Genomic DNA, 26,578 nt, shown 5'->3' on the forward strand with positions numbered 1-26,578 from the left:
GCTTGTAATGGAGCATGTCGTTTTAAGCATGGTCTCAGGCTAATTAGTCCCCTACCGGTGTACACCGGAGGGGCCTATAGGTTTGCACGCCCTCCGTCCGTCCGTCAGTCTGTCAGTCCGTCAGTCCGTCATGCAAAGAACAGTTTTCCGGACCTTTTTTCTAAACGCTTAATGCTAATGATTCCAAACTCGGCACATCGTTTCCTCATGATAAGTTACAGATCAAGTTCGAACTTCACGACGTTTCGATCATTTTTGACAAAGTTATGGCACTTTGAACTTTGGGAATTCTGATAATTCTGATGATCCTTAACTCAGTGCCATTTTAAGTTTTAATTTCCTTTAAAAAGGATTTTCTCTGCAATAATAGGACCGATTGAGATCAAATTTTCACCATAGGAGGGACTCGGTCTGTAGAATATTTTAATGGTAATTATGACGTCACAGGTCACGTGGTTCGGGCGCCATATTGTTTTTCGTGAAAACACGAAAACCCCTTTTTCTCTGCAACGGCTGAACAGATCGAGGCCAAACTTTGCAGGCAGAATCGCATACCCATGACGTACAAAAAAGTCAGCGAGCATGACGTCATGCGTCACATGGTTTCAGAGTTATGACGTTTTAAAGCATGAACCTTTAAAACCGAGCCCCTCCCTCATTTTTGATGCAATCGAGGGGAAACTTCACAGATCTGTTCCGCATGTCAGTCTACTAAAATGTCCTTTTGGAATTTGTGATAGCTCACGTGGTTTGGCAGATATCATTAATTAAACGAAAATATTTAAAAAATGGATATCTCTTGAATCGCTTTATTGATCGAAGTGAAACTTCATACTATAATAGAAGTCATGAAGAGTAACAAGTGCGCAAAATTTCAAGATCATTGGATGTATGGTCTGGAAGCTAGAAGTTTTTATTGCGTGAAGAAGAAGAGGCGTCAAGTGTGCGGATTTAATTATTTATCACATGTACAGACTGAAAGCATCGTTGGACACGACCTGTCGCGGTCATTTTAACCTCAAATAAAATTCTAATTTAAGATTTGACAATAGCTGAGGTATATTAACAAACAAATAAAACAGATTTGGTCAAATTCTGACTTTTTTAAGCTCGATCGCATTTGACAGAGTTGTGACAAGCTGAGGAAGAAGAAACCTCGCATTGGCTTCTCCAATGTGCCATAAAAAATGGATATCTCTTGAATCGCTAGTACCTCAGACCGTGAGTTGGTAATAATTTATATAATTCACACAGTGCAATACGTGCATGCCGCTCCACGGAGCGTCCTTGCGGGCTTATCAACGAGGCGAGGCGTGACACACGTGTCTCAGCATACCTCAGATGAAGTTTGAAAACCAGCATCAACTGTGCATAAATTTGCATATTCGATCATTTTTGACAAAGTTATGGCACTTTGAACTTTGGTAGGGGACATGTATTGCAGCGCAATACTCAGAATGCTTGTTTTCTCTCGTTTACAAACATGTCACGAGGAACTTCCTGAGCAATTAGTAGCTCCGTTATATTACACCTAATATTCGGTCTGCGTCGCCGCTAATTGCTCAGGAAGTGTGAGGGAGGTTTTTGTGGAGAGTTATTGTGTATCGGAAAGCCGGGCAATAACTGCTGGTTTGACTAGAACCGCAAAGTGGAGTATGGGCGATAAACTCAAAAAGGAAGAAAGTAAGACAGTCTGTGATTCAAAATATCATTTATTTGTAATTACCTGGCTAGAAAACATTTTTACAGGAAGAAAACCGAAATAAAATACATTTCAAATTTTCAGTGATTTTTCACCAGGAAGACGAGGGTAGGGGAGCCGAAAGTCCAAGGAGCTCAGGGTTTAAAAGGTTAAGTGATTCTTCATAAATGAGAAATTGTGGCAACAATGATATATGGCTTGATATTTCAATAAGTTGTGGACGGATTATGATAAAACTTGGTGGAAGTTTTGGGAAGGTGACAAGAACAAGCCGATGAGATTTAGAATGTCCTGATCCGCATCCGGCCTATCTGTGGGATACAAAACGTAAATTGTTCAGCCTGGTGGAGGTATGCGCTCTACCAAATGCCGTTCTAGTTGTAATTTCAATTATATTCCATGTGTAATAAAATAAGAGGAAAATTTTGCTTTCTATAATAAGAGGTTCCGGTCCCAAAATCATTTGACCTGCTTCATTCCTATGTTATTGCATACCTGTGGGGGAATAAATGCATCCAGAGATTTTGCAGCAGAGACTCCAGACGGATGCACAGTACCCAAAATGTAAGTCCCAGCCGGGCTGACGCCCCGTTGGGGTTTACTAAATGGTTACATTTCCTGCTGTCTGACAGTAACCCAATTATCGATGGTGCAATGGTTTGAGCATCTGCTCTGAGTCTGGGTGGTTGGTGCTTCCAAAGATGGTCCAAATCATACCCATTTTAAAAATAGGGGCAATGCCTCTGGGCTCACCGGGTAGAACCAAGGAACCACTGGTATGTGTGAATGACCCACAAAACATCTAACCTCGAAGAAAGTAAATATCTATTTTGGGGGGCAAACCCCTGATTTTTTTTTTTTTTTAATGCCGTGAACAAACTTTAGTCCATCGCGGGTGATAAAGATTGTGATCAAGTTTCATCGAAATTGTGTGTGTCGTTTTGGAGAAGGGAGCAAATACCTAATTGGGGGTGGGGGGGGGGGGGGTTGCGGGGGATAGTGGGTCAAACCCCCTGCAGACACCCATAGACCATGATGTTTCTCATGCTGTAAACAACATTTAGTTCATCATGAGTGACAAAGGTTATAGTCAAGTTTCATTGAAATTGTGTATGTATACACAAAGAATTAAGTTAAGCACCCCCCCCGTTTTTTTACAACCTCGCACATTACAAGTTTGTTGTCGTCAAAACAGTGTAATATACCCATGATATTGCTATATTTTCTGGAGAAGTGATATTATGGTCACATAAAAACATAACAATCATGCCGTTTTCAATATTTTATTCTGAATAATTTAAGGTGAAATTTTTTGGGAATTTTAGGCATATTTTCACCTCAATTTAAGTATGGAGCTATAGGTCCATCACGGACAGTGTGGATGACGTTTATGTTTTCTAACGTACAGTCATTGTTCTGAGAAGACCTCTAGCGATCTTTGCGTCAATAACGTGTGTAGGACCCACGTGATCGGATCACTGACTCAACCAATCACTTTTTTTCACTTTGATCACTCAATTTCATCAATGGATAATTGCTAATGTCATACCAATCATTATTTGATCTCACATACCTTAGAATATATGCCAATGTATACATATACACAAAGAATATATATTAGGGGGTGCTTACCTTAATTCGTTGTGTAGGGGTGCTTAACTTAATTCTTTGTGTATAGTTTCAGAGAAGAGAGAAAATACCTATTTTGAGGGGTCAAACTCCCCCACCCCCGTAGTTTGACCCCTATAATGAGCGCAGATTTTGATGTGGTCAATACACCTTCGTTGGGCATCAGATATGAAGCTTGTGGTCAAGTTTCATCAAAATCGTTTCTTTGGTCCAAGTGATGATGACTGAAGTGTTTACAGACTCTCTCACTGACTTGCCTGCAGACTGCTCGATCGCATAAGCTCACCGGACTTAAGTTCAGGTGAGCTAAAAAAAATTACGCCTAGGTCCCACGTCGGTGAAGTGATGTGAGTTGACAAAGTGGAAGACGCAGAAAACATGCTATGATATGATATTTCGCTCACAAGGTTCAGACGTACATGGAGGCGGCCATTTTGGATTTTGTCGTGGCGACCCAATTTTCAATAGCGTTCTTCCTTATGCCGAGATACACCCACACACCAGATTAGAAGTTGGTACTTCGCTTATTTTTCAAGATATTCTGCTCACAAAGTTCAGACATATATATGGTGGCGGCCATCTTGGATTTTGACGTGGCGACCCAATTTTCAATAGCGTTCTTCCTTATGCCTAGATACACCCACACACCAAATTAGAAGTTGGTACTTTGCTTATTTTTCAAGATATTCATCTCACAAGGTTCAGACATACTTGGCGGCGGCCATCTTGGATTTTGACGTGGGTTGCACCCACACACCAAATTCGAATGCGGTCCTTCGCTTACGCACGCACGCACCTACGCACGCAAGCACGGACGGACGGATGGACACACGGACGGAGGGGAAAATCATAGTCCCCCTTTCGCTCCGCTGTGCGACGGGGGACAAAAATGTGCTGCTTCCTTGCTTGGCGCTCAGGAAAAGGATGGAGCATGGCCAAACAACCATAGCTTGGCATCCATTGCACAGTCTGTGATGTGCCATGCCCTCCTCCTGCGTTGGAGCTCCTTGTGAGGGCACTCGTTGTTATGATTTGGCCGAGGCCGAGAAAAGCGAGGTCCGTTTATTCCTGATAGGTGAAACACCCTGCAACCTACGCCTGCAGAAAACAGACTTTTTTTTGGAACGCCGCCCCCATTTTCCATCCAATCATCGTGTAACTTTGGTGACACATTTTCCATGTGTAGGCACTGCAATATCTAAAGTTTTGTGTTGATCACTCAAGCGGTTGTGGGAAAGAGGAATTTAAAACAAATTTAAAAGGGAATAAAGGTGAAAAGTGAGGGCATCGGTCGACGTTCCACAACAGTCATGAATGGTTGTGGATGCCGAATATTGATAATAATTATTTTTATAATTACCTCCGCCACCAACGGTGGATGGAGGTTATGTTTTCACTCCTGTCTCTGTCTGTCTGTCTGTCTGTCTGTTTGTGAACATTATATCTCAAAAAGTTGTGGACGGATTCGGACGAAATTTGGTCGAGAGGTAGCGTATGTGATGAGGACGAAATGATTAGATTTTGGTGAAGATCGGATTCGGATCAGGCTACTAGAATTTCTTTAGTGATTCTTCACCATTGGGAGAAAAAAGGGCCAAAATTATATACAGCAGGATATCTCAAAAAGTTATGGATGGATTTGGACGAAACTTGTTGGATAGGTTGTGTGTGTGACAAGGAATAATTGATTCAATTTTGGTGAAGATCCGGATCCGGCTAGTAGAAGTTTTAAAGGGATTCTTCACCATTGGGAGAAAGGGCCAAAAACGATACATTGCGGGATATCTCAAAAAGTTGTGGATGGATTTGGACGAAACTCGTTGGACAGGTTGTGTGTGTGACGAGGAATAATCGATTCGATTTTGGTGAAGATCTGAATATGGATTCGGATATGAGAATTATTTAATTTTTTAATTGATTCTTCACCATTGGGAGATAGGGCCAAAAACGATACATAGCAGGATATCTCAAAAATTTGTGGACGGATTTGGACGAAACTTGGAGGACGGGTTGGGTGTCTAACAAGGAAAAATAGATTCAGTTTTGGTGAAGATCTGAATATGGATTCGGATATGAGAATTATTTAATTTTTTGAGTGATTCTTCACCATTGGGAGATAGGGCCAAAAACGATACACAGCAGGATATCTCAAAAAGTTATGAATGGATTTGGACGAAACTTGTTGGACATGTGTGTGTGACAAGGAAGAATAGATTCAACTTTGGTGAAGATCTGGATCCGGATCCAGCCTGTATAAGTTTTTAAGGGATTCTTCACCATTGGATTTGGACGAAACTTGTTGGACATGTGTGTGTGACAAGGAAGAATAGATTCAACTTTGGTGAAGATCCGGATCCGGATGAAGGTGGGTGGAGTGCGGCACCCACTTATCGCTCTTGTGTTAGTGTTGCAAAACCACCTTTTGCACTTGTGTTATTGCTGCAAAAACCACTTTCCGCACTCGTACTGGCATTGAGTGTGCGCTTTGTAAAGACATGCAAACAGAGTAAAAGGACATTAAAGGTTGTTGGCTTCCGGTCCGGTCTGGAGAGGACGCTGGCGTTACTTGTTCGCCGCTTCCCCGACTGGGCCATTGTACACAGTTTGCTTTTCTGGTGGTCATGGCGGATTTTTGACCGTTGGGTCTGCCCTCTGCTCGGTCCCGGCTCTGCTCCTGGCTTCGCCTGCCCGGCTCCTCCACTGTTTCCTCAGGCCCGCTCCCGGTTTGTGGCCGTTGTTTGTGGCGGTGGCTGTTTGCCGCTGTGGTCTTGATTAGCGGCTGCGGTCGTTTGCCGCTGCGTTTGCCGCTTTGCCTCTTCGACCTTGGCCTCGTACTCGTCCCTTCGCTCCTGCCTGGCATGGCTCTGAGGTACTCCGCCGTAAGGCTTCTTCTGCTCAATACTCACTCCACCCCATCATGCATCTCTGCAATCAAGTACCACGGACTCCTGCGACGACCCAGATACATTCATAGAGGCTCCGGTCGTAAGTTTGTTTACTTACAAACAGGTCACTCCATTCCCGTACTCTGGTCGGCTCAGCGCACTCCCACTCATTGTCCCAGCGCACCTGGTCACAGCAACACACACGATCGCACCTCCTGTCTGCAAACCCTGGCTAAATCACCTGAGTTCATCCCCACCGTACAAAACAACATCAAGCTCACCCTGTTCAATACCCGGTCCCTCAACAACAAAAGCCTCATCCTGAACGACTACATTCTGGATAATAAACTGGACTTTCTCTGTCTCACTGAAACCTGGCAACAACCTCTGGACTACTTCTCACTCAACCTCACTACACCCAATGGATATTCTTACATCAATAAACCACGCTCGGAGGGCCGAGGTGGTGGAATTGTCGTAATTCACCGACAAGACATCAAGACCAGCCTCATCTCCATCTCATCTGCTCCATCATTTGAACACCTGGCTTTTAAACTCTCTGGTCACACACAGTCAGTCATGGCTGTCGTCTACCGCCCTCCCAAACCACACCCATCATTCCTGTCTGACTTCTCCTACTTTCTGACCCAGCTCTGTTCCCTCTCCCCCTCAATCCTCCTCCTCGGTGATTTCAATATCCACATGGACTCCACAATAACCACTGACTTCACTGATTTACTCACCTGCTTTAACCTCACTCAACATGTCAACTTTCCTACCCATAACCGTGGTCACATTCTGGACCTTGTCTGCGCTACTGGATTAATTTTGCACCATCTCTCTGGCTCCGACCTCACCCTCTCTGACCACTTAGCCATCACTATGACCATCAACATCCCCACCCCAGCACCAAGGCATTATCGCACAATCAACTTCCGTAAGCTCTTTCACCTACCTCATTCTCATCCACCCTCTCTGAAAAAATGTCCACTTCTCCCTTCGTTTACCTCCACACCGCTTCTGACCTCACTGACTACTACAACCACACTCTCTCCTGCCTTGACCAGCTTGCACCTATAAAAACCAAAACAGTTTCTTTCACCCATTCTGCTCCCTGGTTTACGCCTGAACTCCGCCTGATGAAAACTCGTGCTCGACAAATTGAAAGACTCCGCAATAAAACAGGTCTCACAATTCACTCCCAAGCCTACAAGGACCACCTACAACACTACAAAGATGCCCTCTCCCGCGCCCGCTCCGCCTACTACTCTCAAATTATCCACTCTGGCTCCAGAAACCCAAAAGCACTCTTCTCTACAATAAACAAACTCCTCAGTCCCCTGAACACCAGCACCCAGTCATTCACAGTAGACAACTGCATCTCCTTCCTTTCATTCTTCCAATGCAAAATTGACAACATCTACAACAGCTTAACCACCACCGCACCCGCTCCCCCTCAAACCACCTGCCCCCCCTTATCCTGCCAACCCCTGTCTCAATTCTCCCCAGTCTCCCCTACTGACCTCTCTGAACTCCTCATCGGAATGAAAACTGCCACCTGCACTCTTGACCCCATCCCCTCCAGCTTTGTCAAGGCCTCCCTTCCTGCTCTCTCTCCACTTATCACTGCAACAATAAACTCCTCCCTGTCTACAGGCATCGTCCCACCATCCCTCAAAATTGCTGCTGTTACCCCCATTCTGAAAAAACCTGGACTCAACCCTGACACCCTAAATAACTTCAGACCCATCTCCAACTTACCCTTTCTGTCAAAAGTTTTGGAACGCGCTGTAGCCACTCAACTCAAGCATCACCTCTCTGCCAATAACCTGTATGAAACATTCCAATCTGGATTCCGCTCCAACCACAGTACTGAAACTGCTCTCCTCAAAATCACCAACGACCTTCTCCTCTCCTCTGACGCTGGCAACCTCAACATTCTCATCCTCCTCGACGTCAGCGCCGCCTTTGACACCATCAATCACACCATCCTCCTCACCCGACTTGAAACCACCTTTAACATTACCCGCACTGCCCTCTCTTGGATCAAATCATACCTCTCTGACAGACGCCAGTTCATCTCCATCAATAACTGCAAATCCCCCACTGCTCCCCTCCCCCAAGGTGTCCCCCAAGGTCCAGTTATTGGCCCCCTCCTCTTCATCCTGTACCTGTCCCCCCTTGGTCACTTAATCCGCCGTCATGGTCTCCAATTCCACTGCTTCGCCGATGACATCCAGCTTTTCATCTCCACCAAGTCCATCTCCACCGCCACCCACTCTATCCTGACAAACTGCATCACTGAAATAAAATCCTGGCTTCAAATCAACTTCCTCAAACTTAACTATGATAAATCTGAAATAATCATCATTGGCCCAAAAACGCTCACCAAATCCACCCATAACTTTGCCCTCAACATCGACGGTTTCCCAGTATCCACCTCCTCTCACATCCGGAATCTTGGCATCATCTTTGACCAAACCCTCTCCTTCGACAAATACACTAAACACATCACAAAGACAGCCTGCTTTCACCTGAAAAACATCGCCCGTCTCCGTCCATCCCTCTCCTCCACGGCTGCAGAAACCCTCATCCACGCCTTCATCACCTCCCGTCTGGACTACTGCAACAGCCTCCTCTATGGGTCACCCTCAATAATCACCAATAAACTCCAATACATTCAGAACTCCGCTGCCCGTCTACTCACCCATTCCCGGACCCGTGACCACATCACCCCCGTCCTTTACAAGCTTCACTGGCTCCCCATCTCCCAGAGAATCCAGTACAAAATCCTCCTCTTGACCTACAAAGCCCTCCATAACCTGGCCCCATCCTACCTGGCTGACCTCCTCTCCAGACACACTCCCACCCGCAACCCCCGCTCTGCTGGTACCAACCTCCTGACCCCCCCCCCCCCCATCCGGACCAAATTCAGATCCTGGGGGGACAGGGCCTTCTCCGTCGCTGCTCCCACCCTCTGGAACTCACCACCTCACACCATCAGAGACTCCTCACTCACCACATTCAAAACATTACTCAAGACCCACCTGTTCAACACTGCATTCAACATTTAACCCACAGCATTTAACCCCTTTCTATCTCTTCTCCTTCTCCTTCCTCTTGCTTTGGTTATTTACCTGTTGATTTTTGTCTTTTTGCACTTGTTTTTTGTACTCTGTCAAAGCGCCTTTGGGCTTCTTGAAAAGCGCTACATAAAATAAATGTATTATTATTATTATTATTGGGATATCGGGCCAAAACGATACACAGCAGGATATCTCAAAAAGTTATGGATGGATTTGGACGAAACTTGTTGGAGATGTTGTGTACGTGACAAGGAAGAATAGATTCAACTTTGGTGAAGATCCGGATCCGGCTCGTAGAAGTTTATTTTAGTGATTCTTCACCATTGAGTGATATGGCCAAAAACGAGGGGTAAATCAGGGTATGAAAGACTTTGACCTGTGGTGATTCCTGTGATTGATTTTGATGAAATGTGATTCTGTATTGTGATTTTCTGCTCTACTCTGAGATACAAAACGTAAACTGTTCACCTGGCAGGGGTATGCTCTCAACTGAGTGCCGTTCTAGTTAATGAATGTATTTGTTCTCTGGTTTACTTGCATTGCTCTTTGGCTGTCCAACAGGCCGAGCCGCAAATACAGGTAGAGATTATCTACCTGTTGCATGTGTAAGGAATGTTTGAAAAATTGAGATGATTTGGGGGGTGAATATAAATTGTGAGCATTTGCATTTTGCATGGCATGTGTCGATAGATGGTCTTGTGACGATCATAGCCCCAAAGCTTGTCCACGGTGCGCATGCGCATTGATGCCGATGAAGTTGTTAATGACGTGTACCGTGAAATTCGTCAAAATGGAATGAACAGAAGAAGCATGACTGGATTTTAGTTATCTTGATTGTAATGTATTTGTGAATAACGATTCGTCTTTGCCGTCCACCTGTACAGAGCGTCATAACTACGGCCAGGTGGGCAGGTTATCGCCCGGTAACGTTCACGGCATGCGCCTGCTGGACTCCAGCTCGGACGTGGAGGCGGCCGTTGCCGACGCCTTGGTGAGCATCTCCCATAATGCCATGGGTGTCCTGATAGAGGCTTGAATGAGTAACCAATATGAATCCTGGCATCACGAAAGGCAAAACATGACGGCACGGTCAAAATGTGATGGCATTCCGATGGATATTTAATTTGTCCTTGGTTCATTTTCTGCTGACAAATGAATACGTGATCAATATCAGCTGCTAATGTATGCAAATCTTGCCTTCCTTGTGCACACCGTCTGTTACAACCAGTTGCTTGGAGACCCAAGACCCAAGGTAATAAGTAGCTCTGAGGATGTGCGTGCGTGTTCGTATTTCCGCTACTCCTCGTTTTGAGTGAGCATTCTTGAATCGTTGTGCATGTCGTTGGAGTCCTTGTTCTAATGGCGTGCGTGCGTCCGTCTCCCACTGATTTGTCGTGTTTTAGTGGAAAATCCATCATGCTGTTTCTTTTAAATATATAATTAATGAAAAGGATTATTTTCAAGACTGTGAGAGGTGAAGCAGGCAGGGCAGAGTCCAGGTAAGCGAGCCTCCCTGACGACTAACCATCTTCAGAGGATTTGTGTTCCACGATAATGTAATGCCCTAGTTAACCCAGGTAACCTGGCTGAAGGAGATGGCCATTCTAGATTAGCCAATGGGGAGCACTTATCCAATTGTCGGATGTGTAAATGTAGGATCTACAATGGTAGGTGGCCATTCTAGATTAGCCAATGGAGAGCACTTATCCAAATGTCGGATATGTAAATGTGGGATCTACAATGGTAGGTGGCCATTCTAGATTAGCCAATGGGGAGCACTTATCGTCTTATCCAAATGTCGGATATGTAAATGTGGCATCTACAATGGTAGGTGGCCATTCTAGATTAGCCAATGGGGAGCACTTATCCAAATGTCGGATGTGTAAATGTAGGATCTACAATGGTAGGTGGCCATTCTAGATTAGCCAATGGAGAGCACTTATCCAAATGTCGGATATGTAAATGTGGGATCTACAATGGTAGGTGGCCATTCTAGATTAGCCAATGGGGAGCACTTATCCAAATGTCGGATATGTAAATGTGGCATCTACAATGGTAGGTGGCCATTCTAGATTAGCCAATGGAGAGCACTTATCCAAATGGCGGATATGTAAATGTGGGATCTACAATGGTAGGTGGCCATTCAACAGACTTGGCATTTAATATGGAATATTTTTTTTTCTTGACGGGTTTACTTTCTTAACTCAGTATATCAATCTGGTGAGTTTCTTTTACACTTTGGTGATTTATTTGTAAAAAGAACCATGTCACTGATTGTCTGTCGCAGCAAGAAGTCACCAACAGGATTATATCACAGGTGGCGTGGCAAAATGTACGGACAGGTGCATTTGACGATTTGCTTCACAGTCGGGTATACAAGGGTTGTTGCGTTCTGTATTCGTGGAAAACAACTGCTGCATGTCTCCAAAAGTTATTGCCGCTTCCTCTGGAGATGGTCCGTCAACTCGACAATGCTGTTTGTCATGGAGTGGTGGCTTTACGAAATTACAAAATGAAAGAGCGTGCTATTGCTCGGCAGTATGGCATCACTCAAGGTCAGGTGTCAAAGATCCTGAAACGAAATGCTCAGAGGGGTGTCCCTACTCCAATACCGAGGCCAGGACGTCCCCGCAGAATGGATGATCGCCAGCTGCACTGGTTAGTCCGCAATGGCCGTACCAAGTCAGCTAATCGGCTTAGAGCTGAGTGGCAGCAACTGACAAATGTGCCTGTATCCAGAAGGCTAGTCAACCGACGACTGGTTCAAGCAGGCTATCGTGCCAGGCGTCCCCTGTGAAAGCCATGCCTGACCAGACAACACCGCCAGCGCCGATTGCAGTGGGCCAGAGAGCACCGCCAATGGCAGCCAGGCCACTGGAATCACATGATCTTCAGTGACTAGTCTAGATTTCTGGTCTATCGTCAAGATGGCCACGTCCGAGTGCGCAGACAAGTGCATGAAGCCCACAACAAAGATTGTATAGTGCCAAGAGTCCAAGCTGGAGGTGGTGGGGTGACCGTTTGGGCTGCTTTTCATGCAGGGGTCAAAACTGACCTGGTTGTTCTGAATGGAAACCTGAACCAGTTCAAGTACAGGGCCATTCTGGAAGAAACATTGCTTTCATTTGCTCGTGCAGCCTTTCGAGGAAACTTTGTCTTCCAAGATGACAATGCACGGCCTCATCGTGCTCGCATGATCCAACACTTTCTTGCTGACCGTGGTGTAGAGCATATGGAGTAGCCTGCCATGTCCCCGGATATGAATCCGATAGAGAACTTGTGGGCAGAATTAATGCGTCAAATCGCCCATTTGGACCAGCAGCCGACCTCTGTGCGTGAATTGCAGCACACTATTGTCACTGCATGGCAAGCGATTCCTGTCCAAACCTTGGCAAATCTCGTGAACAGCATGCCTCAACGTGTACGTGCTCTCCTGAATGCTCGTGGGGGTTACACGAAGTACTGAACTGTAATTTTACTGTCCGTAATCCCAGTCATAATTGAACTTTTGTTTTTGTTAAAAAAAATTTTGGCTAATGTGCAAAATAAAGAGATACGTCTGGAAAACGTACAGAAGTTTAACACAGTACTGTCCATGAATTGAGTTCGATATCAGTTTACATCACTTTCAAGGATCAATTTATTTGTTTTGAAATGTCAAATGTGGTTTTTGTTTCTTTTAAAGGTCACATTAACAAAATCTAGAATAATTTCAACATAATTCCAATGAACTTTTGGTTCTCAGTCATCTTGAAATGTAAGTTCACCCACACAAAAAAAATATTCCATATTAAATGCCAAGTCTGTAGTAACAGATTCTGGAACCATACATTCTGGAAGTTCACTCAGCCACGCTCGTCCTCGTCTTCCGCCTCACCAGCACTCACGTCTCTCAGCGTAAGAACGCTATGAGCTGTGACTGTTCGTTGTGAAATCCCGAAGCAGAGAGAGATATAAAATCGTGACCGTTCTCAATGAGTGTCCTTCGCTCAAGAGCGCACCGTATATGTGACCGTTTGCTATGGCAGGCAGCCTGGAGAGAGCGATCGAACTAAAGAGACAAAATGTCAGGAACACGACCGTTCGCCACCAAACACAGAAAAACGTGAGAAAGCCGAGGAGACAACACGAACGGTGGTCGCTTTCTATGAAATCCAATCGTGCAAGAGGACAAAATGTCGGGACTCGAGTCTTTTATTCCCCAGTCTTCCACCTCCTCGCGCACTCCCCAATCAGCGGCCGCCATCCCATCACTCCATGGTCCCAGACCAATCACTGCTCTCCGGGGCGTGGCCTTACGGCACTGCCTGCTTGATGTGGTAATGTCGCGCCTGGCAGTGCCAGCGGTATTGTTCAACGTCTTCTTCCGGTTGCTTTCATTTGGTGTTCTAAATGCGTGATTTCTTGGCTTGTGTGTGTGCTGCATGTGTGATAAGGAACAGAAGAAAAATAACAGAGGCCATTACATACAGGGGATTCATTACCCATAATCCCTAACTAATAAACATAACCCCACCCCTCGTGTTGGGAACGAAGATACGCTCTTACACGACATACGGTCTACCGGATCCCTACTTATGATACATGGGATTTCTTCTTCTTCACGACAGTCGGAGCACACTACCTATACAATTCTACCTGGCTCTAAAGTTATTATTGTGTACCCCCCACAAACGTAATAGTATGTTCCAAGTAGGAATACATGTGCCGCTTTCGTTCTGTGCTGTCGATGTCCTTCCCTTAGTGGAGGGGGAAGTGGTGCTATGAGGGAGGAGGGTTGTGTGGGGTGTTGGTGAGGTGAGGTTGATTGTTAGTAGGCCAACACAGGTGTTTGACTCATCGTACAAATCGCCATGCACTGGTAGCTGGGTAGAGATGGTCTTACAATTTTGAGCGACGGCTCTTTCTTCCGCCTAATCATAGGGATGGCATCCTCTCTCAATCGTGGCGGATAACCACAAGATATTTTGTTTCATAAAGGTGCTCTGTAAAATGTTCTGAACACAAAATCGAACATTTTGTAGGCCCGATCCACACTCCGGTATTTCAGACGAACCTCGTCCAATTTCTGGCAAACTCAGGGTCTTTGGCCATTGGTGTAACAGGAAACCATCTCAGTTTGTATTACAACCACCAAGGACACATCGCCGAGGCATGTTAGAGGAAAATCGAAAATTATTCGCCGTTTGAGTTCAATCGTACCGTGATGTAATCTGTAGACAGTGCAAATATAGCGGTCGACTTCCTTTATATTTTGTATAGTATCAAGGGATAGATTAGCATCGAGGTGGTCTGAGCGTTTGGGTTCCCCTTCAAACAAAGTAAAGCTATCATTGTGCAGTATTACAATGACTTGTTATTTAATTTAGTGAGATGAAGAAAAGGCGGATGGCCAGTCATGCTTAATGTCCGATGCTGCTCATCTTCACATATCAAATGTGATTACTTCTCTAAGAGATGGGTTAGAAAGTTATAAATCATCCTCCATACGGTGGGAATTCGTCAGCTTGTGATTATTTATTTTTTTGGACCACTCAGGAATATCTGGGTGGCATTTAGCTTATGAATGATTCAGGTATCGGAGGACATGTCCTGAAATTTCTGCATACCTGTACGGCTGATCTCAATGCACATGGCATAGATGCTCTACGACAACAGTGGGACAAGTATGTGTATCCGCAAAATACCTTGACGAATAGATGACGTTTCATCAATTCACCTGTACTTTCGGATTTCCTCGAGTAAAATGTCCATGTGAGCCTTGAACTCTCCTCGTTTCTCATTGCCGTCACCTTTTGTAAGCTACATGCCATACTAGTTTAACCGTAAGATTTTTTTTGTAATGACTGTCGTCCTGGTGCTGTCCCACCAGACAAAGCCACGCAGGCGTCTTGAAGCCTACATCTCTGTGTACTCGGACGAGGATGCCAATAGCGATGCATCTAGTGCTTGCTCGGAGCGCTCGTTCAGCTCCCGCAATGGCTCTGCGACGGCATACTGTCGACACGCAGAGGATGTGGCTGAACTGCTCAACCGGTGTGCAAGTGGGAGCTGGGCTGAACGCAAGGATGGATTACAGGGCCTGCACTCTTTACTGCGTTCTCAGCGAATGCTCAGGTACAATATTGATAGAAGCAGTTTGCTTATTTTAGTATTGTGCCTCTTTGTTTTGTCTTTCCTTATTCATTTCTATGAATGCATACTCAATAAAAATGTCACTATTTAATTATTAAACATCTCTTCTAGACCTATTGCTATGACTTCTACTATTTTCAAAGTCTTTGAATGTCTTCTCAATTCCCATTTCCTCGGGAATCTTGAATTTCACAGTCTTCTATCTGACCATCAATATGGCTTTCGCAAGGCAAGATCTACTGTACCTGTGATATCCTTTCTTACATTACAAATGTCTGGGCCTATTTTCTGAGAGACTTTGGGAAATTCTTTGTTGTAGGCCTTGATATCTCAAAAACCTTTGACAGAGTTTCGTCTGATATCCAAGCTTCCCTCTTTCGGCTTTCCTCCTTCACTCTGCTCTCTCATATTGAGCTTTCCCTCCAACTGCTCTATCTCTGCAATTGTTGATGGTTCAACATGACCCTCCTTCCCTATCAACAGCGGTGTCCCTCATGGTTCTTTCTTGTCTCCAACACTCTTCCTTCTTTTTATCAATGATCTTCTTTCTTCTACAAATAACCAAATGCACTCGAATGGTGATGACTCAACATTACATTCTCCATGTTTTTCGCATCTGCCCCATCTTCCCTCACTCGATCGACATCTCATTTCATCACAGCCACCTCTTTAAATTCAGATTTGGACAAGATTTTACAGTGGGGCAAATATAATCAGGTTAAGTTTAATGCTTCTAAAACTAAATTTCTTCCCATCTCTCTCTCTCTAAAACTCCTCTCAACTCTCCAATCTCCATTGAAAGCTCCACAATTATACCATGTGATAAATAAACCTACTAGGTATTACCCTAACATCAAATTTATCCTGGAATCCACACATTACACAAATAGCTAAGTCTGCCTCGAATAAACTGGGAGAGCTGTTCAAATGTCGAAGATTCTTCTCCTCTCAACAGTTGCTTCAACTATATAAAGGATTGATTCATCCTTGTATAGAGTACTGCTCTCACATCTGGAGAGGTTCTCGCTCCACATAATTGCTGAACGGAATTGAATCTAAAGTAATCGGACTTATCAACTCTTTTAATCTGACCTCAAAACTTGACCCGCTCGAATTACACCGCAAAGTTGGCTCTCTCTCTCTCCCTCTCTCTCTCACTCTTTCTCTCTCCCCGTGAAAGCACCACCTTGCAACCACCCCATTCCCATTTCTTAATAATCCTGTCTTAATAATCCTGTCAATGCCATGATCATCAGCCATGATCTTTCTGGGCCAAATCTCATTTCAAATTAGGTCTTAAGGCCATCCGCTGACTGGGCATCCTCTGTCGTACAAAGTCTTTCCTTGGCACACATAAGCTCCTGTCCACCAACACAGCCTTCATCTGCAGCTTGATAGAGCACCCCTCTGGAACTTCACCAGCAGCCCCCCCCTCTGGAACCAATTTGCACGTTCTCTTCAATCTCATTCTTCCCTTCAGGCCTTCAAGACAGCCATTCACCACTATCTCAGATCTTCCCCAATCTAAAACCATGACCTTTTCTACCCTCGTTAACCCCCCCTCTTCCCTCTCCCCCCCCCCCCCCCCCCAAGCCAACCTCCTCCAAATATCCAGTTTTCCCCCCTATGACTTTCTTCTGTATCCATCTTGACCACCCCATGCATCCTGTCCTGCCCCACATCCTTTATTTGCCCAAGTCTCCATCTATTTTTTTTTCCTTCAACCCTGCTGTTGCCCCTGCCCCTTTTCTACTGTTCCTTTTGATCTTTTGCATCCTGATCCTAGCAGGGAAAATGGCCTTTAAAAGGGTTGTTGTTTTTTAATCCTGATCCCTTTGGTGTTCTAACTTTTCCACGAGTGTTGACCTTGTACACAAACAATAACCTTGACAAAGTCTCATATTTTTCTGTTAGTTGTGTTGGCAAAGCCCAAGATAGGCCTCCACAAGGATTTCCTGATTGCTATAAATGCCTTAATTGGTCAAAAGTGTTTTTTTTAAAGATTGATGCAATTTCTGTCCGTTAAATGCTCTTCTATATATCTTTTTTCGTTCCATTTTGCTTTTGCAGAAACAATTACAAATATGTGTTCCAACATGTTTACTTTGAAAACTAATTTGGATTTGAAGAAACAAAACCTTCTCCCTTTTCAACGATTTTTCTCTCTCTTCTATTTGCGTATTTAAAGCTTCCGTCACACAGATTAATTATCCCATCCACAGTGCACTGTAGACCTCATGATTGTTAGCCTCATACCTCATGTTTGGGGACGTGTGCCTTTGTACTCCTTTTCACGCAGCCGTGTGGAACTGAAGCGGTTATGCGAGATCTTCACTCGCATGTTTGCAGACCCTCATAGTAAGGTGCGTTTCTCACTCACGTTGAGTACCCACACTGTCGTTTTAAACTTGAAAATGTGTCGGACATGAGTTTTGCTCTGTAGCATTTTGATCCGTTCACCGGAATAAATTGTGAAGCTCAAATGTGAGAAATATTGGATCAACGTTCGTAACAATCCTCCCAGTAACCCATAAGTGCGCTTTTTGTATGCAGAGTCGAGGCTCGTGGAGGAGCTGGAACATAGAACGGATCAAGATGTAACAGTACAAAAGAACAAAACTGGGTAGAGCACATACATCCGCCAGGCTGAACAGTTTACTTTTTGTATCCCACTCATAGGCCAGATCTGGATCCGGACCAGAACCAAAATCAAATCGGCTTTTTCTTGTCACCTAACCAACTCATCCACCTAGTTCTATCAAATCTCGTCCACAACCTTTTGAGATACCATGCTATATATCGTTTTTGGCCCTATCTTTCAACGGTGAAGAATCACTTGAATAAATTAAAGTCTCGGATCCAAATCCGTATCCGGATCTTCACCAAAATAGAATTGATTCGTCCTTGTCACACACCTAACCTGCCCACCAAATTTAATCTGAATCCATCCATAACTTTTTGAGATATCCTGTTCACAGACAAATCGACAGGGGAAAACAAAGTGCCTTCAGAAAGTATTCACACCCCTTTGACACATTTTGTTGTGTTACAGCCTAAATTAAAAATGGATTTAATTTAAAAATTTTGTCACCGATCTACACAAAATATCCCATAATGACAAAGTGAAAATATGTTTTTTTAGAAATCTTCACTAAGTTATTGAAAATGAAATACAGAAATATCTAATTTACACAAGTATGCAGCCCTCTGAGTCAATACTTCGTAAAAGCACCTTTGGCAGCGATTACAGCTTCTTGTCTTCTTGGGTATGTTTGTATCAGTTTTGCACATCTGGATTTGGAGTTTCTCTCCTATTCTTCCTTGCAGATTTTCTCAAGCTCTGTCAAGTTGGATGGGGAGCGTTGGTGAACAGCAATCTTCAAGTCTTTCCACAGATTCTCAATGAGATTCAAGTCTGGGCTTTGGCTGGGCCACTCAAGGAGTTTCACGTTCTTATTCTGAAGCCATTCCATTGTTGCTTGGATGTACGTTTGGGGTCATTGTCTTGTTGGAATGTAAATCCTCCGGCACAGCATGAGGTCTTTTGCACTCTGAAGCAGGTTCTCCTCAAGGATTCATCTGTATTTGGCTCAATTCATTGTCCTCTCTGTCCTTACCAAGTCTCCTAGTCCCTGCCGCTGAAAAGCATCCCCATAGCATGATTTTGCCAATATGCTTCATGGTAGGGATGTGTTAGATTGGTGATGTGTTGTGCTTGGTTTCCACCAGACATAGCGCTTTGCATTCAGGCCAAAGAGTTCAATTTCTGTCTCATCAGACCATAGAATATTTTGCTTCATGCTCTCAGTGTCTTTCACGTGCCTTTTTGCAAAGTCCAGGTGTGCTGTCATGTGCCTTTTTCTCAGGAGTGGCTTCTGTCTGGCCACTCTCCCATAAAGCCTCGATTTGTGAAGTGCTGCAGAGACTGTTGTCCTTCCGGCAGGTTCTCCTATCTCAGCCAAGGAACTCGGTAGTTCAGTCAGAGTGGTCATTGGGTGCTTGGTCACCTCCCTGACCAAGATTCTTCTTGCCCAGTTGCTCAGTTTGGTCTGACGGGCAGTTGTTGGAAGAGTCGAGACAACAACAACAACAACATGCATTTTAAAGCCATTTTCCCTGCTAGAGCGGGGGTTAGCCTTTTTTTTTTCTTTTTTTTTGTATACAAGATCGAGGCTCGTGAAAGAGCGAACATTAATCACACAGAAAGACAAACCGACACATAAAACATATAACATCGGGAGCGGTAGACAAGATGGGGAGAGAGGGAGAAGGACACAAACACAACATTTGAGAGACATGGAGACATCGAGAGACATGGAGACATCGAGAGACATGGAGACATCGAGAGACATGGAGACATCGAGAGATCTGTGAGAGGGAGAGGGCTTTGGGGGGGGGCATGGGAAGGGGGGGGCATGGGAAGGGAGGGGGTGGGAGAGGTATAAAACATATGGACACTGCCAGGACTTCCAGGAAAGAAGTTGGAATTTCAAACAAGGTGGATCTGGGGTGAATTAGCGGGGTAGAAAAGATCAAGGTTTTGGATGGGGGAAGATAAGAGATGGTGGTGAACAGCTGTTTTAAAGACTTGGAGGGAGGAGTGGGATTGAAGGGAGTGAGGGAGTTTATTCCAGAGGCGGGAGAAAAGAGGAATGAAAGAGTGAAGGTGAGCAGACAGCCGAGATTTCGGCAGTTTAACCATCAGAGGGTTGCTGGCAGATCTTGTGTGACCTGTAGGAATATTTGGGGGACAGAGCACAGAGAGAGCTGGGGGTGCAAGGCCGGAGAGGAGTCGGAAGAAAACAGAAAGACCACCTACCTGCCTGCGGTGAGTGAGTGAAAGGCCCTCAGAGATAGCTTCATCGCAGTAGATTCCAATAATTCTGAAAGCTTTGGTTTCAACAGCGTGAAGCCGAGCTAGGTGTGAGGCAGGAGCACCGGCCCATAGGGGAGAACAGTATTCCATTGAGCTGCGGATGAAAGCCTTGTATGTGGTGAGGAGCTCAGGTGTGCCGAGGAAGGACTTCGCACGACGGAGGATGCCCAGTCGGCGACTGGCTTTGGAGGCCAGCTTGGAAATGTGGTTTTCCCAAGAAAGATCATGGCAGATAGTGAGACCCAAAAGCTTGAGCGACAGAACTTCTTGGAGAGGATTGTTGAGAAAGTAGATGGGAGGGTTGTCCAGTCGATCTTTTCGGAGAGACATAGTAAGAGTGTGAGATTTGTCAGGATTGAAAGACATGTTCCACTTGTTTGACCAGTCTGTGATTTTGTCCAAGTCTTCAGAGAGTGAGGAGGCTGCAGACTGCCGATCTGAGGGAAGAGGAATGGAGCGGCAGAGAGTGGAGTCATCAGCAAAGAGATAGAGAGGATTTTCCAGAGTCGGAGAGATCATTGATAAAGACCAGAAAAAGCACAGGGCCCAGAACACTGCCTTGGGGAACTCCAGCCTGAACAGGAAGGGGAGATGAGAGAAATCCATTCAGGGCCACACGTTGACTACGACCAGAGAGGAAGTCCGCAAGCCATGCATGGAGATTTCCATGGATACCATAGGAGGAGAGTTTGGTGAGCAGAGCTGCGTGCCAGACCGTATCGAAGGCACGTGATATGTCAAGGGAGACAGCTCTGATTTCCTGTTTGGCATTGAGGACCTCCATCCATTGTTGAGACAGCAGAAGCAGCATGTCCAGAGTAGAGTGACCTGGTCTGAAACCAAATTGATGATCAGAGATCAAGCCATTGGAGAAGAGGAAAGATTTCATATCCGAGGCAATGATGGATTCCATGACTTTGCTGATAATTGGGAGCAGGCTGATTGGTCTGTAGTTGCGAGGATCTGTTTTTGCACCTTTTTTGTGTAAAGCGGTAATGTTTGCTGATTTCCAGGATGCTGGCAGATGACCTTGAGCAAAAGAGAGGGTGAAAAGAACAGAGAGAGGGTGAGATAGAGCGGCAGAGCAGGATTTTAGGATCCGTGGGCTGATGCCGTCTGGTCCAGTTGCAGAATCAGAGTCGAGGTTAGACAAAAACTCCTCCAACTTGTCAGGAGAGAAGGACACAGAGTCCAGGAGCAGTTGGGTTCGACTGGGAAAGGTGGGAACAGAGAGAGATGGGTTTGGGACTAAAGATTTTGAGGCAAACACAGAGTTGAGGCATTCGGCTTTGTCACGTGCGATGTCAACTGTGTGGCCATTTGAGGTAAGGGAGGGGATGGAGGGGGAACAAACACCAGAAACGGATTTGACCAGACGCCACCAGGATTTGGAGGAAGGAGACAGGTTTGAGAGTTCATTCTTCAGTGTGGAGAGATAGTGCTTCCTGGCACTCCTGAGGGTAGACACACACTTGTTCCGAGCTTGGTGGAAGGAACTGAGATTGCCTTCAGTTGGATTAGCCTTCCAAGAGGCAAAGGCAAGTTGTTTCAGGGCAACTGCCTCACCACAAGATTCAGTGTACCATGGACGGGAGGAAGGATAAGACAACTGAAGACGAGATGGGATAAATCTGTGCATGAGAGAGAGCAGTTTGCTTTGGAAGAATTCCTAGGAAGAATTGATGTCAGAGGCAGTGGAGATGGGAGACCAATCCAGACGATTGATGGCTGGTTGAAGACCGTCCCAGTCGGCCTGAGTGAAATGCCAGACTCGTCGACGCTGAGGAGGCTCTCTGAGAATGGCCAGAGAGATGTCCACTTTGACAAGCACATGATCAGAAGAACCGATTGGAGCAGAAGAAGAGCAGCAGACATTAGCAGGGAAGTTTGTCATAACCAAGTCTAGAAGAGAAGATACTCCATTGGCTGAGATCCAGGTCGGGAAATTGACAGATTGTGTGAATCCCAGTGAGCCACAGAAGTCCTTTGCTGAGGTGCCATGACTGGTGAGAGAGGAACCCACACCCAACCAGCTGGCGTGATGACAGTTGAAGTCACCACATATGAGGAAGAGAGAGTTGGGATGAGTGGATAGAATTTGGTCCATGTTGTCAGACAGTGAAATGTAAATGGAGTCATCACTGTTTGGAGGACAGTACAGAACACATATGAACAAAAGGTGGGAGCGGAGAGGAAGCCATAGCCAGAGGTACTCCTGGGGGTGAGGAGGAGAGAGGGCAGTGCAAGGAGAGTGAGGAAGAGAGTTTTTTATAAAGATAGCCACCCCACCACCAGGACGAGGCTCAGGTCTATCATACCGGAGGAGGGAGTAACCAGGAAGAGATATTAAGGAATCAGAGACATCTTGAAGGAGGAAAGTCTCTGTTAAGCAGATCAAGTCTGGATTGTCAGAAGCAACCTGTATGGAGAGATCAGTCAGGTTTGAGCGAAGGCCCCGGATGTTTGAGGTCCATACCGTTAATGAAGAGAGAGGGGGAGCATCGGGTACAGGACAGGGGAGGGGAGGAGTAGGGTAAGATGAAGGATGAGAGGGGGAGGTAGGAAGAGCAGTTTATAGTGTGTCCGAGATTACAGAAGAGTTCCAAGAAAGGGAAGGATGAGGAGGATGAAAGGTTTGATGGTGAAGGGATGAGGCACAGTGAGGGGTTCTTTGAGGGGGGGGCATAGGAAAGTAGAAGGTTGGGGGGGGTGGAGGTATGAGATAGAAGGGAGACGAAGTGGGGAGGAGGCAGCTTTGAGGAGGAGGGGGGAGGAGGGAGAATTGGAGAGGAATGGTATGGGGGGAGATTTGAATGGGAGGGGTTGGGGGAGAGTTTTGAAGGGGAGGAGTGAGGGGGGAGTTTAGGAGGGGAGGGACAATGGGGGAGTTTAGGAGTGGAGGGGCAAGGGGGGAGTTTAGGAGTGTAGGGGCAAGGGGGGGATTTGGAGGGGAGGGGCAAGGGGGGAGTTTAGGAGGGGAAGGGCAAGGAGGGAGTTCAGGAGTGGAGGGGCAAGGGGGGAGTTTAGGGGTGGAGGGGCAAGGGGGGAGTTTAGGGGTGGAGGGGCAAGGGGGGAGTTTCGGAGTGGAGGGGCAAGGGGGGGATTTGGAGGGGAGGGGCTAGAGGGGAGTTTCGAAAGTGGATGATTAATGAAAGACGAACATTGATAACAAATTGGGTTTGTTGTGATTTTCAAGTTAGCAATCCGATTCAGAACGATGGAGGAGGGGTGGAATGAATGTGAATTTAGACCATGCAGTGAGGGAGACGTATAAGAGATTGAATTTCTTTTTTTTGACGTGGAATGAGATGGAGAGGAATTTGAAAAAAGCCTTTTAAATAGGAAGAAAAACAGCGTGTTGTAATATACCATTGAATAAATCACTGAAGGGGAAAGTTTATACATATTTAAATAATATTAAAACAGAATCGTAAACAATCTTATATGCACAAAGTACCAAAGGGGGGAGAGCCGAGAGGGACCACCACGAGTCACGTGGACAGGGCAAAAGGTGGATCGCAAGGAGATAATGGGGGCGGGGCGAACAGCACACCTGAACAGAAAGTACAGGATGAGACAAAGCACACGTGCAGAAAGGAAAATAAATGTTTTTGGTAATTTTTTTTTTTTTTTTTTTTGGGGGTGGGGGTATTTTAAATAAATGTATTTAAAACGTTAGACAAAGAGTATTATGTTCGGCGTAGAAGGGAAAAAACTAAGAGCCAAGCAAAACACGATGTAGGGGACTTAAGTAAACAAGCACCGATGGGGGTACAAGGCCGCACACGAGGAGCAGAACACGATTAATTAATTACGAGTTACAGGAAATTCAAACCAAAACTAACTATAAACAAACAATAACGCATGGACGATAAAATAGCGAGTTGAAATTTGACAAACACACGAATGAAAAAATAACCGCTTTGGATGCCCGGAGAGAACCAGGCCTCAAGGTCGGAAGCTTCAACAACTAGGCCGCGGGCGCGAAATACTCGACTATTTTTTACAGGTATGAAAGATTAACACCGATAATATAATCTCCCGAGGGACACGCAAAAGGTACACACACGTAAGATAAATACAGTTTCGACAAAAATACAAATGTGACAATTACTCAACTTCGAGCGTGCGTGAAGATCGTGGAACAGCTTTGAAAAACCGTGACCGCCCCGACAAGATGGTTGTTGCACTCGACATTTGAATGTAGCTGCCACACTGGTTAATGACTCTCTCAGACCGCTACATTTTTGATGAACCCACTCAGCCCACATTGTACATTGAATGGAGTTCACTCCGACACCCTTCCTGCACACAGCACACGGCCACTTCCCAGTTCTTTCCACCTCACCACATGCTTTACTACTTGCCATCACCTTTGTCTTTCCTATATTCACCTTCAGACCTTTTGTCTCCATACATTCCTTCCACTTGTTCATCTTTTCCTTCAGTCCATCCATACTTTCCGCAATCAACACCAGATCATCTGCATACAACAACTCCCACGGTAAACCCTCCTTTACGTTCTGAGCCAGCACCTTCATCACAGCTACAAATAGTAGTGGACTTAGTACCGACCCCTGATGCACTCCCACCTTCACCTCAAACTCACCACTGTTCCCGTCCTTCATCCTTACAGCTGTGGGCGCTCTTTTGTACATTGCCATCACTACTCTGATCAACCATTCCTCCACTTCTAACTTCCTCAATGCCCATGTCAATACTTCACGTGGAACCCTATTGAATGCTTTCTCCAGATCAACAAACCCAAGAAACAATTTCTTCCTCTTCTCCATGTACTTCTCCTGCAACTGCTTCACAATAAAGAAGCCTTGCGGTCCCCATGACAATCTTCTCCATTTTGCCCTATTTTCTGCATCTCTCCTTGTTAACCCTCTTGCCCGCATTTCTTCTTCCACCATCTTTAGCCAAGCCTTTCTCGGTCTTCCCCGTCCTCTATTTCCTTCTACATTCATTTCCATCACTCTTTTCAACCAGTCACTTTCATCCTTCCTCAACACATGACCAAACCATCTCAAACTGTTTCTCTTCACAGCATCAATCACAGGCTCTATTCCCATCATCTTTCGCAATTCATCATTTCGCAATTTCGCATCAATCACCACAGCCTGGTGTTGGGCTAGCAACTAGGGTGCCAGCTTAGGATCCTAGGATCCTGGGTTCGAATCCCGGTCGATCGCTGAATTAACGCCAGCGGGGTTGAATCAGCCTGTCATCATTCCGAGGTCGGAAAATTGAGTACCAGTTCACTGGTAATTCCCTGTTTGTCGTAAAAAGGCGACAAAAAGGGTTGGCGGCAGGAAGGGCATCCGGCCGCAAAACATTGCTTCAAAAAAAGGGGACCCCAAAAAACAACAACTACCACGGTCCCCGAAAAAGGCCAACCCCCGCTTGCGGGGACAAATGGCCTCCAAAGGTGGTTTTTTTTCTTTTTCGCAATTCATCGTTTGTCTTCCTCTCTCTCAACGACACTCCGCACATCCACCGAACCATTCGCATTTCCACCCTTTCCAGCCTTCGTTGCTGCTCGACATTCATGACCCATGTCTCGCTCCCATAAATCATAACACTTCTCACACATGCAGCATACACCTTTCCCTTCAGCTTCAACGACACTCCCCTCCTCATCAGCACGCCACTCAGTTCCCGAAACTTCTTCCTTGCACATCTCACTCGAGCAACCGTTGCCGAGTCTGATCCACCTTCTCCATTCAGCATGTCTCCGAGGTAGCAAAATGTTTTCACACCTTCTAGCTTCACGCCGTCTCCAAGATCCAACTCAACCTTTCCTCCATCTGCAGCTCCCTCTGTGCACACCTGACATTTGAATGTAGCTGCCACACTGGTTAATGACTCTCTCAGACCGCTACATTTTTGATGAACCCACTCAGCGCACATTGTACATTGAATGGAGTTCACTCCGACACCCTTCCTGCACACAGCACACGGCCACTTCCCAGTTCTTTCCACCTCACCATATGCTTTACTACTTGCCATCACCTTTGTCTTTCCTATATTCACCTTCAGACCTTTTGTCTCCATACATTCCTTCCACTTGTTCATTTTTTCCTTCAATCCATCCATACTTTCCGCAATCAACACCAGATCATCTGCATACAACAACTCCCACGGTAAACCCTCCTTTACGTTCTGAGCCAGCACCTTCATCACAGCTACAAATAGTAGTGGACTTAGTACCGACCCCTGATGCACTCCCACCTTCACCTCAAACTCACCACTGTTCCCG

General features: G+C 45.5%; 1 protein-coding gene across 21 annotated transcripts in view; it reads left to right on the forward strand.

The window, feature by feature from the left end:
- Positions 1–26,578, forward strand: part of LOC137428872 (CLIP-associating protein 1-A) — a 266,499-nt gene that overhangs the window by 220,500 nt on the left and 19,421 nt on the right. For 15 of the 21 annotated variants that reach the window (XM_078780738.1, XM_078780737.1, XM_078780720.1 and 12 more), the window contains 4 exons: positions 10,187–10,293; positions 10,531–10,554; positions 15,175–15,419; positions 17,737–17,800. In XM_078780738.1, coding sequence (XP_078636864.1) covers positions 10,187–10,293; positions 10,531–10,554; positions 15,175–15,419; positions 17,737–17,800 — 440 coding nt within the window. The remainder of the gene's footprint in view (positions 1–10,186; positions 10,294–10,530; positions 10,555–15,174; positions 15,420–17,736; positions 17,801–26,578) is intronic. The other 6 variants (XM_078780723.1, XM_078780740.1, XM_078780730.1 and 3 more) reach the window with 1 other exon arrangement.

This window comes from Myxine glutinosa, chromosome 6 (genome assembly GCF_964187855.1).
Source record: "Myxine glutinosa chromosome 6, kmMyxGlut1.1, whole genome shotgun sequence".
NCBI classification, from domain to species: Eukaryota; Metazoa; Chordata; class Myxini; order Myxiniformes; family Myxinidae; genus Myxine; species Myxine glutinosa.